The 12,086-nt window shown below is 45.0% G+C and overlaps 1 protein-coding gene across 1 annotated transcript in view; it reads right to left on the bottom strand.

Annotated features, from left to right (window-relative positions):
* yap1 (Yes1 associated transcriptional regulator) overlaps positions 1–12,086 on the bottom strand; it is a 28,694-nt gene that overhangs the window by 12,139 nt on the left and 4,469 nt on the right. Inside the window, exons 3-4 of the mRNA XM_034605212.1 lie at positions 2,441–2,559; positions 1,772–1,885 (exon numbers count right to left, since the gene is read on the bottom strand). Of these exons, the coding sequence (XP_034461103.1) occupies positions 1,772–1,885; positions 2,441–2,559 (233 nt within the window). The remainder of the gene's footprint in view (positions 1–1,771; positions 1,886–2,440; positions 2,560–12,086) is intronic.

Here is a 12,086-nt window from a genome sequence, read left to right as displayed (position 1 = left end):
TAAATCTGTGTTTTTTGTGCGCTCCAACATCCCCCCCCCCACCCCCCCCCCCCCCCCCCCCCACCCCCCAGAGTGTGTTTTCCTACTGTTCCTCTGTAGTAGTAGTATGTGCAGAAAACAACACACCCTCACAGGGCAGCCCCCCCCCTTCTGAACTCACGGCTTGTTCGCTGCTCACCACCTCTTTGGACCTCAAAGAGGATGCATGCTTATCCCGTCTGCGTTTTCCTTTCTCTCCCCCCCCGCTCCTTTCGCCTTGCCTCTCACTCTCCCTGCGCACCCCCCACAACCTCCCCCTCTCACATTGGAGTTCTTTGACTGAAAAGGTCTGGAACAGATTAAGAGTTGGACCACAGAATAAAGAGGCCTGGCAGAGATTCAAGTCTGTCTGGAGCTGCAGCAGGACGGGGCTGTGCTCGGACTGGGCCTCACGCAGGGGAGAGACCAGCCGGCAGCAGCACTCAGTTAAAGGCGCTCCGCTGCTTTTCTTCTCAAAGCTCAAATTAGCCTCCATTATCAAAGCAGCTGGCTTATAGTTGAGAGAGACCTGCATAGCAGCGGTAGAGTGGATTCTGATGCAGAGGAGCACCGTTCTATGCGCAACACGTGAAAAGGATATGACTCAAAAGAATAACATTTGGTTTTTCTTCAAGCCACAAGTTAATGTTTAGTTGTTTGAAGAGCGTGGAACTTCGAAAAAGTACAAAAACATTATACAAGCAACGTGGGAACACGTCTAAATATGAGCTCTGAGATTTGTGATGGGCGAGGATTTTATTCAAAAGGTGGAATAAAATTTAGTTTGATGGCATCTAATGAGTTAAAATGGTCTCGTCCCCCCCCTCACTCACTTTCAGGGGCCGAGCAGCTTTGTGTGTTCAAGACTTATAAATCTTCAAAGGGCTTTCGCCGATCGGAGCCGCCATCTCTTCCCAGCTGCCCCCCGCTCGCCTTACAACTCTGTTTTGAACTCTCCTGGCTAACTCCGGAGCAGGTTACACAATTTCTTACAGGAAAAAGCTGCCCTTTCTGTGCCTGGGTTCGTTAAATAAAAAAAGAAAAGAACAGAAAAAAGAAGTAACGCTAAAACTAAACAGGATAACCGGCTGCGTGCTGATTCACACATGTTGACTTTGCGAACCAGGGTGAGCTCCCCCGGGAGAACGCTGCTTTAATGAAGGGATGGCACCTGAAGCGTAAATGAGTCAGAGTGACATAAGCAGGAACCTTCATCTCTTGAAGCCTTCCTGGCACACAAGGGGGGGATTAGCTCATTCCCATGGCCGCAGAGTCCCGACACATGTAACGCGGCCCTGTCACTAATTCACCGGGCCCCGGCCACCACACACTGAAAGCTAACTGTCAAAGTGTAGCTGCGCCTGGGGGGGGATTAATGGCCAACTCAGCTGTTGCTCCGGCACTAAAATGGCTGACAAAAGGTTAGGTGCAGATCCTGAAGGTGGGGTGTAGGTGAAATGTGGTTTCGACAACCAACGGTGCAACTCGTCACTCGGGGGAAAAAAAACAATGTCGTGTGATGAAATGTGTGAAATGAGTCACGCGAGAATCCATCACACTATTACTTTAGTTGGGGGATTAGAGCCTTTTACTAGGGAAAGTAAACCAAGTTTAATTTCAAATGTTCTATAATTCTGAGTAGCTTTTACCCAATTATAAAACTATATAAATTGAATAAAATCAGACAAACGTGTTTTCTTTACTTTGAAAACTAAACAAATCAAATCAAAACACCGCTCTGCACCAAACTCACCGTAGCGCTGGTCGAGTCGTGGGTCGAGCCAGGATGTGGTCTTGTTCTTGTGGTTGATGTAGTAGATTTCTCCCTCTGACGTAATAGCTTGTTCCCAGCCGTCGGGGAGAGAACCTGCAGAGGCACAGATAATAAAGTTACAGACGCTGCTGGTTCATTCACTTCCTTGACAACACTGCACAACAGAAGCATTACACAAGTATAATAAACAATAGGGTTTGATTACAGTTTATTGTAGATTGTAGATTGTACATGTATGCGCTATCAGGTTGTTGTTATTTTTTATTTTTTTTATTTACTCGTAGGTTGCCGGAGCAGTGACGATTTGAGAATACAGAGATAGAGTTGACGGATGAACTCTGTGAGTCACAGAGCTCCCAAACATGTCAGACAGGACCTGTCACGTTCTGCCTCCGTCTTACTCCACCTAGGGCAAATTCCAACTGCATGGACGGATCTGAGGTGCAGAGTCTTAGTGGCATGTAATAACTAGACGAGACAGCTCCCGACTACTATGGTATATGTATATTTGAAGAAACGAAAGAAAGTGGCTGGAAATAACGTGAAAAAAAAAAAAGAAATTGAACTTTTAAAAAAGGAATCTTATGAAGAATATCATGCAGCTACTATGGTAAAATGTAACTAACTTTTATGTGAACATGTACGCACCACTAGCTGGGGTCATAAGATTCTGTTGCTGGACCGGGAGGGAGTTGGGCGGAGCAGCCTGGTTCATCTGGAGCAGCGCTTTGCGAGGATCCTGCCAAGTGGTGGTCTGATCGATGTGACTGTAGAGAGACAACAACGGCACAAAATAAATAAGGAACAACCGCCATTTTTACCAGGAATAATCAGTAGTGAGTTCAAACAAGGGTCTGAATCAATGAAACAAAAACAACAAAAAAAAAGCAGGTCACATGGAGGAGCTGGTGAATCACTGCAGCTTGAACGAGCTCTTTGATGAAAACACTGAGTCCAACTTTCTGTAAATGACAACTGTTCCAAGAAGCCAAACTCATCTCCGCCTGCGTGGACGCACAATTCAGTATAGATCAACAGGAGGCTGTCATCATTATTCATTTAGTTTCCTGAAATTCTCATGAAACTGCACGTGGTGAATAAACAATGAAGCAATGAATAATCAAGACAGAACAAAAGTTAAGCAAATAAATCAATTTAAAAACATCTGGGAACTGTAGCTGCGCTTGAAATTTCTGCTTTAAAAATGTCCCTGAGGATTCAAAACAACTTTTGTGACATCAAACAATGTTGCTCCGTCTACTTCACGGGCTCGTCCTTGCTGGGGGACTGGAGCGGAGGGGGGGAGGGGAGGGGGGGGCATTGTGTTGCGTTGTGTGAAGGCATTGATAATTAGTGCTTTGTTGGTACTTGTTGCTTGATTAAGATGGAAAGCTAATACAGGAAGCCCTCCTCTCCCGAGCAGGACCCTCTCTATTGAGGGAGGGTCAGTCCCAGGGCTCAACGCAGGGGGTCCTTTTTTCCTGGAAGCGGCTCGGACACTGTGGAGTGTCAGGGGCTTTAACAATCTGGCGCCACATTTACAAAGCTTTCACCTGCTTGACAAAGGCACAGACTGAGCTACGACCTAAAACCCCACTATTCACTTGTTCTTTTTTTTTTGTTTTTTTGTTTTTTTTTGAGCCATCCTATTTAAGGGACCCCCCTCATCTCAAACAAATAGGCACCAAAGTCCAGCAGCTTGTTTATGCAACACCCCAACACTTACATTTATGGTGCAGGCGGGGGCCAAATTAATTCCCTATACACGACAAAAATAAAAAAAAATAGTTAATGCAACTAAATATCACCCTTAGCATTAATCACATTCTGGGTGTGTCGTCCCCCCCCCCCCCCCCCCCGCCTTCGCCTTGGTTCTTTACAACTCGCTGTTCATTCGATCCAAAAGCGCCATTAGCACAGATTTTTGGAACAGCTGGGCGAAGTGAGAGATTCGGATAGTTTCTCTTGGCCTCTGCGGTAATCCCAGCCTGCCTGTCTGCTCCCCATCCCAGGCCAGAGAGCGAGAGGGCCTGACTCAGCACTCCACCCCCCCCCCCACCCAGCCCACCCCACACACACACACACACAATGCAACCCATTTTGAAGCCCCCTCTTGTTTATGCTTTACTGATCAAAGGAGCTGCCAAATCCCCGACCGCAACCCCCCCCACCCCAGCCCTCACACACACAAACACCACAAACCAAGCAAAATAGCTGGAACTGCTCAGACTGGAGGGGCCCCTTGAGAAAGAGGGGTCACAGCGAGCAGGGGGAAGACAACTACAGAAAAGAATGAAAGAGGAAAAAAAAAACAAAAAAAAAACATCTACGGAAGCAATCCCCCCCCCCCTGAATTCTATTGGCTGCATGAGTTGCTGTGGTCCTGTTACACTCCCGAGTGCCCGCCCTGCCCCCCTTCGCTGCCTCATTCCCACTCTGGAAACTATGACATTTGTTCTAGAGGGGAGGAGAGAACAGGGGAGGAGACTGGGAGACGAGCACTGGGATGAGGGAAGGGAAGGGAGGCTTTATCGTAAATGAGAGGCCTGCACATCCTGGTACACCAATGCCTAACAGAAACGCAACAACTGGAAAACATGAATGGAAATATACAACTTCCAAGACCCTTCCAACACCCCTCCACCCCCCACCCCACCCCCTCATTGAGCTGTTCTTCTCTCGGCACAGATGAAAGAGCGAATATTGAATTTTCTATCAAACTTTTGTGGCCGAACTCAATCAAAACAGATGCAAACAAAGATTCAATAGAAAAAAAAAAAACAGAGGAGGTGATAATGAAAAAGCCGGTGATAATAGTGCACACACTGCAAGTCAGCACTGCACTGTATTCAAAGAAGCCGTACGTGGGAACTGAGAGTCCTGGTTAATGAGTTACCGGGAGCCAATAATTCATCACTAGGTTTTAAAACTAAAGGATAATCCATTCACCCAACCTGCCCCGGACCCTATATGGCCGGGGCTATACACTGCTTCCGGCAGGCGTAACATAAAACAAAACAATGTCATAGCAACTGTTGGGACGGGACGGCTGGAGGCCACCAGTTGCTGTTAGGAATTGCTGATGATCTGCAACCTCCACAGTCACAACTGCTCGGTGTTGTCTTTACATGTCTCTGACACCGCAGTGAGCTCAGCAGGACAGCCACACCGTACCCTCCCCCCCCCCAAAAAAAGTCTGTCCGACCCTGGGGCAGGGCAGCGGACACAGAGAAAAGTGGCTGCGCTGTCGTCCACACAAAAGCAGTGACTTTTGAAAGCGGTGTTTACACGTGCAAGGTTTGGGTTGTAGTCCAAACGGACGTGGCCAAATCATTAACACGGTGCTTAAGCTTTAACCAGCGTTTTTGTGGAGTCTCAGTTAAAAAGACTGTTTGTCTTGAATCCACGTTTGTTAGATTGTGAACGGAAAGCTGGATTCAGGTGCTTTGCCTTATCACCATTAGAATCAGTTGTAAGCGATTGAGATCAAAACACGTCAACGCTGCTAATCTTCACGAGGGAGCACAGAACAAACCCACAGCACCAACTTCCAAGTCTTCAAAAAGGTGTGATAGGAGCTTTATATCATTTCTGTCAAGTGGTTTCAACCATTTTCAAAAGCGCCGGTTTTTGTTTGAAGCAGCAGTCGTGACGGTAGCGCTTCATTTTCTTTTCCAAATTCGACAGTATCTTTAAAATGAAGCGAAAGTGTCTGTCAATCCTGTTGTGGACGACCGGACATTACAGTAAGAAAACAGTTTGGTTTTCAGTTGCGTGAACCACAGAAGACTCAATATAACCCATCATTATCTTCCTCGCGGGGGGGGGAAGAACTGTAAATGGCCAGGTACTGCCACTCACACAAAAGAAGAGCGCTGTGGTTCAAACACGACCCGTTATCAAGTTGTCTGGCTCTAGCTCGGTGCTTTACTTGCTAATTTTTGCTCAAGCTGTCATCATGGTCGCCTGTGGCTGAGCCGAGCACAGAGCAGGACTCTTGATCCACCCAGGCTCTTGACATCTCCTTGACTGATGGCACCAATTATCAAGCCGGCGTTTATTGTGCCACTGTTATTTATAATGTGTCTCGCAGAGGAAGGAGGGGGGGGGGGGGGGGAGCCTTTCGCAAAAAAAAAAAAAAAAAAGAAGCTAAACTTGACTTTGCTTAAGTACAACAACTTTTCTGTTCAGTGTCGGTCACATGAGGGTAGTCCCCCCCCCTGCTAACTTGTGATTCTTTTTTTGTAAAAGTGAGATCACTGAAGATGTAACATCTCTCCTGTGGGTGAACCCGAACCTTAGCAGAGGTTCAACACGCTTGAAAGGGACAGTTCACCGGACAAAATGAAGATGCACTCATCATCTACTCACCACTGTGCCGATGGAGGAGTGGGTGAAGGGTTTGAGTCCACAAAACACTTCTGGAGTCTCAGGGGTAAACTTTGTAGCAGCCGAATCCGATACAATTGAAGTCTATGGTGAACTCTTCTTCATACGTAATAAAACAACAAAATCATAACATGCTTCCATACTGCTCATGAGGTGTCACCCAGGTGTCTGCAAGCCCCGACATTCATATTGGACTCGAAGTGATGACATTTACACCGTGTTATAAGCCTAAAGTGTGTCCGAGGGTCAGTGAATGCATCTCATAGGAAAATATCAGCGACATTTAGGCTTAAAACACATTTTTTGAGTCGAATATGAATGTTGGGACTTGCGGACACTTGGGTGAAACCACCGACGAGCAGTATGGAGGCATTTTTCTGTTGTTTTATTACGTCTGAAGTCTCGGGCACCATTGACTTCAATTATATCAGATTCGGCTGCTACAAAGAGACTCCAGAAGTGTTTTGTGGACTCCAACACTTCACCCACCACCTCCATCGGCACAGTGGTGAGTAGATGATGAGTGAAGTTTCATTTTTCAGTGAACTATCCCTTTAAGGGGAGCTCATTAACAGAAGTGTGACACTTTCCAAGACTTCATTACAGGAGCCTGACAAACAACACACACAGGTGGCCTGTTTGCACCATGAACACCGTGGCGTTTACATCTGTCTTTAAAAAGGTAGAATGTTCCAGCCAAAAACAAGTCGGCTCCATGGTTTAAATGTCTCCGAGTGAGCTCTGCTACCTGCCAGGACAGCGGATCAAAGCTGGATTTGAGGCGAGATTGATTTTTTATTTCCCTGCTGATAGAGGGGCAGCCAGGCATCCGAAAACTGTCTCCCTTCAAAAGCCAGATGTCAAAAGCTGCATTTCACTGGTGTTACAAAACAGGGGAGTGAAGCTATGGGGAGTTCAGCAGTGATGAAACACACCCCACAGCTGAGTTGTCAAATGTTAAAAATGGGATCCTCAGGCCACAGGGGCTCCACCCAGGGAGTATATGCTTGGAAGGTGGTTAAAGCCGAGGACTAAAGAGTGCACTGAGGGAGGCCAGATGTAATCAGGCCTCTAAGATGAGGATGACCATTTCTACTCTAGTTGACTGGGGATGCCTGGCTGCCCCTCTATCAGCAGGGCATCATCAAGAGAGATTATTGGGGCGACCTCTGTGACCCTATTGTGGCTTTAAGTTTCCCTTTGAAGGAGTGTTTGTATCATCGTGCTTCCCGATGAAGCAACTAATTCACAGAGTAGCGGGACTGATTGTGGCCCCAACAGTTTCAGTTGTACGGCCGTTTGTTTTTTCGTTCTGTCCGTTTTATTCCACTTCTCAGGGGTCGGGTCACAAGAAGCAAGAAAACTTAAGCACCCAGCAACGTGTTCCAGCTCCTCCTGAGGGATGCCAAGGTGCTACCAGAACAACTGGGATACATACAACAGTCCCAGGGAAAACTGGGACGACCCTGGAGTCTCCTCCCAGTTGGATGTTACGAGAAAACCTCCAAAGGAAGACACCCAGGACTCCCAATTAAATGTCCAAACTACCTCAACTACGTCTTTTCCATGCAAGGAAGGAGGATACGAGGAAATTCAGGCTACATCCATTCTATTAAGTTTTAAAACAAAAACATTAGCTCTGTATCAGACAAAGTTCTCCATCTTAGTCGCTCAACACCTTTGCACGGAGTGAGAAGAAGTACAAACTTATTAAATCACAACCCCACCCCAAGTATAATAATAAAAAAGAAGTATCTAAGACCAGCTTCCTATATAAAAGAATATGGCACAAATAAAAGAACCTGGGTTAAAGTCCACAATGGATTGATTTTTGGCCATTTTGCAAAAACGTAGGCCAGCGTTGTTGACAACTTTAAAACTTCTCTGCCAAATCACACTTGCCATTAATATATATCATATTCATACTTTTAAATAGTAAAAAATACTTCAAATGTATGCATAATGGCAACAGACAAGCTATTTACAAACATTTTTCTATAAATAAAAATATAGTCCGAGCGCTTTCGGGAACCCCACCTGAGAGGGTGCGCTGTTCAGATACTACGTCTCTGTGGTGATGCCCTCAGTGACAGTGGAGGCATTGATGTCTGGGACAGAGGTGTTACATCAAGACTTTGGTAAACACTAGCCTGACTTTCTCACAGTCCCATTTGTGTACCGAGCTGACAGGCCCCAGTTGAACAGGAAGGGTCTTGTCTGTGTGTGGTCAATAAACCAAAAGTTTGTCAAACACAAAGTTGCCCCAAACGAGCGCTTCACGCAGACTCACGGCTCGGGCTTCCCAGCACCATTTGTGAGTCGGCTCATAACAGCTCGGTTTGAAATCCAATTTGAGCATTTATCGCTTTGCGCTTTAGGGAGAGTGGCAGCAAATTAGATAATTGATAAAGGAAATATTTAGGTATTACGAGGTTTACATTAGATGTTGAGCAAGAATTTAACTATAAAACTTAAATAAATGTTTTAGGAATAATGTTTTATCTTAATAATGTATTTGTGTGTCTCTCACAAAAGGACTGTGGGAATCGCAGTCATTAAAAGATAAAAAAAAAAAATTCTAACTTAAGTTGTTTTAATTGTTCATTACTTAATATTGATAAACCCAGAAAACACTAATGCAATGATGCTTTTTTTCTGCACTCAATACTCTAAACTTTTAAAACAAGAAACCACAATTTTCCGTTTTGCACAAGCTAAATAGTATAAAGTACAAATGTCTGCAGAAACTCTCAGTAAGTGCTACACAGATATAAAGACTAGGTAAAGTCTACGTAAACACTGATCCCTCCAGCTCTCATTGGGGGTCTTGACTTCTATTTAGTGCAACAGATGTTCAGGAAACTCTAGACACACTGGAGCTGCACCAGTGATCAGTCTGTTTGGTTTTCCTGGTTAAATCGGGAGCTTGCAGCTATAACGGAGCAAAAAAAAAAAACACAGGACAATAAAATGCACACAGCGAAAGGATTCATCAGATCTGACCACAGTGGATAATTCAATCATTTACAGTCGTGTTGTTTTTTTCCCCCCAGTTAAATATAGAAAAAAGACACAAATCAGCCGCTCTTCGTTGTGGGAAACCAGACTCGTAAAAACAGTTTAGAATCCAATTGAGAAAAGACAAAAGTGTCCATCAACACACGGCTCTACCTGCCCCTGAGGGCACACAATAGCTGCCCCCCCCCCAAAGCTTTCCTCTGCTTAGGGCTGACTTCCCACGGACTAAAAGCTCATTCAAAGCTGCATTTAATAAGCGCCCGGAAACAGTGATTACCCCTCCTGGTTCACCGGTGTGTCTAAATTAGAAACCTTCATTAGTTTACGACCCAACCCTGGAGACCGGCCCTGCCCCCCTCCCCCCCCACCCCAGCCTGGCCCTCAGTCCCGAGCACCAAGCAAGGTGACCCCCACCTCCCTGCCCCTGCTGTCGTAAATCACAGGCCACAGCAAACTGCTGCAAGAAGGAGGAGGAAAGGTCAACAGACTTTGTTGACATTCTCTCGGTCTTCTCCACGCTTTAGGGGTTTTTGTTTTTTATGCAACAGCCACAACAAAAACATTTTGCAGGAGACTTTTCGTATATATCTGATTTTCATCGGGTCTACAGCCACTGGAATAAGAAGAGAACAAATCTATGTATTTATTGATTATCAGATTTGTCATTTACGAAGAGGAGGTTAGATTGTGGTCTGAGTTTGTTTGTTATTTAGCAGGATAACGCAAAAACGGATTTCCGTACCCAAGGAGGGATCCTTTAACTTTTCCCCACTTTCTTTAACACTGAGATTTTTCAGTGTTTCTCAGAGAATAATTCATGAATCTTTGAGAAGCTGATATCAATGAAAATGCCTGGTTTTCTTGGTAAATGAAGTTTAATTACCCCGAAGGAGGTCATGTTTTCACCCCCGTCTGCTCGGTGGTCGGTTTGTTTTTATGCGAGATGACGCAAAATCTACTAAGCAGATAATCACGACACTTGGTGCAAGGATGACGTTTGTCTTAGGGAAGCACTTATATTATATTGGTGCGGTTTTGGATCAGCAGGAACTTTGTGTTTTAAACTTTCTTTAACGTCTTTCAACATTTTCGTTAATTTCTCAGACAATAATTCACGGATTTTGAGGAAAAAACAAATCAGACATAGTTCGGGGACTGATATTTATGAGTGTGTGCTTTCATAAGGGATCTGTGCCATTCTAGTGGGCAATTCATTTCCTGGGTAAAAAGTATATTGTTTACATCCCGCAAAACAAATTGATTGGTGCTGGATCAACAAAATATTACAGAATGTTTGAAAACAGGAGAAAACACCTAAAAAGATCCCGTTAAAGGATTTAGTGACGTTTCGAGCACTATAGCAATTCGTTTTCTGTAGACAGATCCAAAAGTCAAATTATTTCATGCTTATCACTATTCAAAATAGAAAAACTGCAGCTGTCAACACTGTTACTCTTGCACGTGGTCAATCGCGACTTTTTACACCAAACTCTCCGCCTGTCAAGAGCGTGACGTTTCAGGTGTTAAGAAAAATGGCCACGAGAAGCTGCTGCCCTCTCGCTCTCTCTCCCTCTCTCCGCCATCTTCAAGCTTCATGTCAGCCATTTGTCTATTTTGGGAAGGCTCACATGAGTCTCAACAGGCCTGTGGTCTGAATAAAGATCACTGTTTCACTGCTTGGACAAAAGGGAGGGCCGCAGTTTCTCTTGGCCTCTCCTCTAGTCATCTCCACATGGCTGCCATTTAACTTCATTGACACAAAGGAGGCACCATCGCAAGCGCCCACAGCTCCATTCATTCCAACAACGGAGCCGGGGTTTTAAAAAGGGGAGTGGGGACACCGGCGTCCGCGGAGCGGCTGTGACTCACGGAGGCCGATCATTCCCCGACTGTATAATCCTGTAGTGACCCATCGAATGGAGCAGGAGGGAGAGAGAGAGAGAGAGAGAGAGAGAGAGAGAGAGAGAGAGAGAGAGAGAGAGAGAGAGAATCTTTAAAGCAGAAAACTTTCACCCTGAGTTGATATATCTCTCAGGACAACAGTGATCAACGGAGTGAAATGTGAGCCCCTGCTCTCTGCTCGCTGGTGATCAACTCTCCCAACCCCCACCCGTCCATCCACACACCCACACACCCACACACACTCTCACTCCTCCTGCAACATGTCTTGGTCAGGCAACTCCTGTTTATAAATAGGGGAGTGTCTTTTTTCCCAAAGCCCTGGCGAGGCTGCCTTTATTCCAGATCAAATATCTGCACTTTGATGTTTCGCCGTATGGAAGATTTCTCCTTCACGTCTCCTTACTTGAGCACAGATGCCGTGCGCCGCTCGCTCTGAGCTGCAGACACGCCAGCTGAAACTATTCTTTACACAGTAACTCAGCTGTTTTTTTTCCAGTTCCAAAAGTTCACATCGGGTTTACTAGCGAGCAGAAAGTCAGTTGTAGCCACAACAATATGAAATCTCTACTTAAATGAGATCACTTGTGGTTTATACTTAAAATAAGGTAAGAATTAAATTGAGACTTTGAGTTAGTTGTACTTTTTGTTAGAGAAAAGCTGCGACCTTTTGTTTTCGACTTCACTTTGTAAAGTGCCTTGAGATAATGTAGATCCTGATTTGGCGCGATACAAATAAGTTGGAATCATATGGTGCAAACCTTCATTATAAACATATCTTTATTTTATTGTGTGTGTATCATTGATTTAAAGAGGAGTAAACATACTTTACCAAAATGCTCTCATTCTCTAAAGCTGCTTTTAAAGATGCAGAGTCAATTGTGGCCAACATTTTCCAGAGTTCATGTTTGAAAACAGCTTTTGGTCTAAGTATAAAAACAATTTAGTTTGTGTCTTATGAGGGAACCGTTTAGTTGTTGTCGTCTCT

This window comes from Hippoglossus hippoglossus, chromosome 13 (genome assembly GCF_009819705.1).
Source record: "Hippoglossus hippoglossus isolate fHipHip1 chromosome 13, fHipHip1.pri, whole genome shotgun sequence".
Taxonomy (NCBI): Eukaryota; Metazoa; Chordata; class Actinopteri; order Pleuronectiformes; family Pleuronectidae; genus Hippoglossus; species Hippoglossus hippoglossus.
Note: the sequence above shows the minus strand (reverse complement) of the source record. Positions and strands in the feature narration are given on the sequence as shown.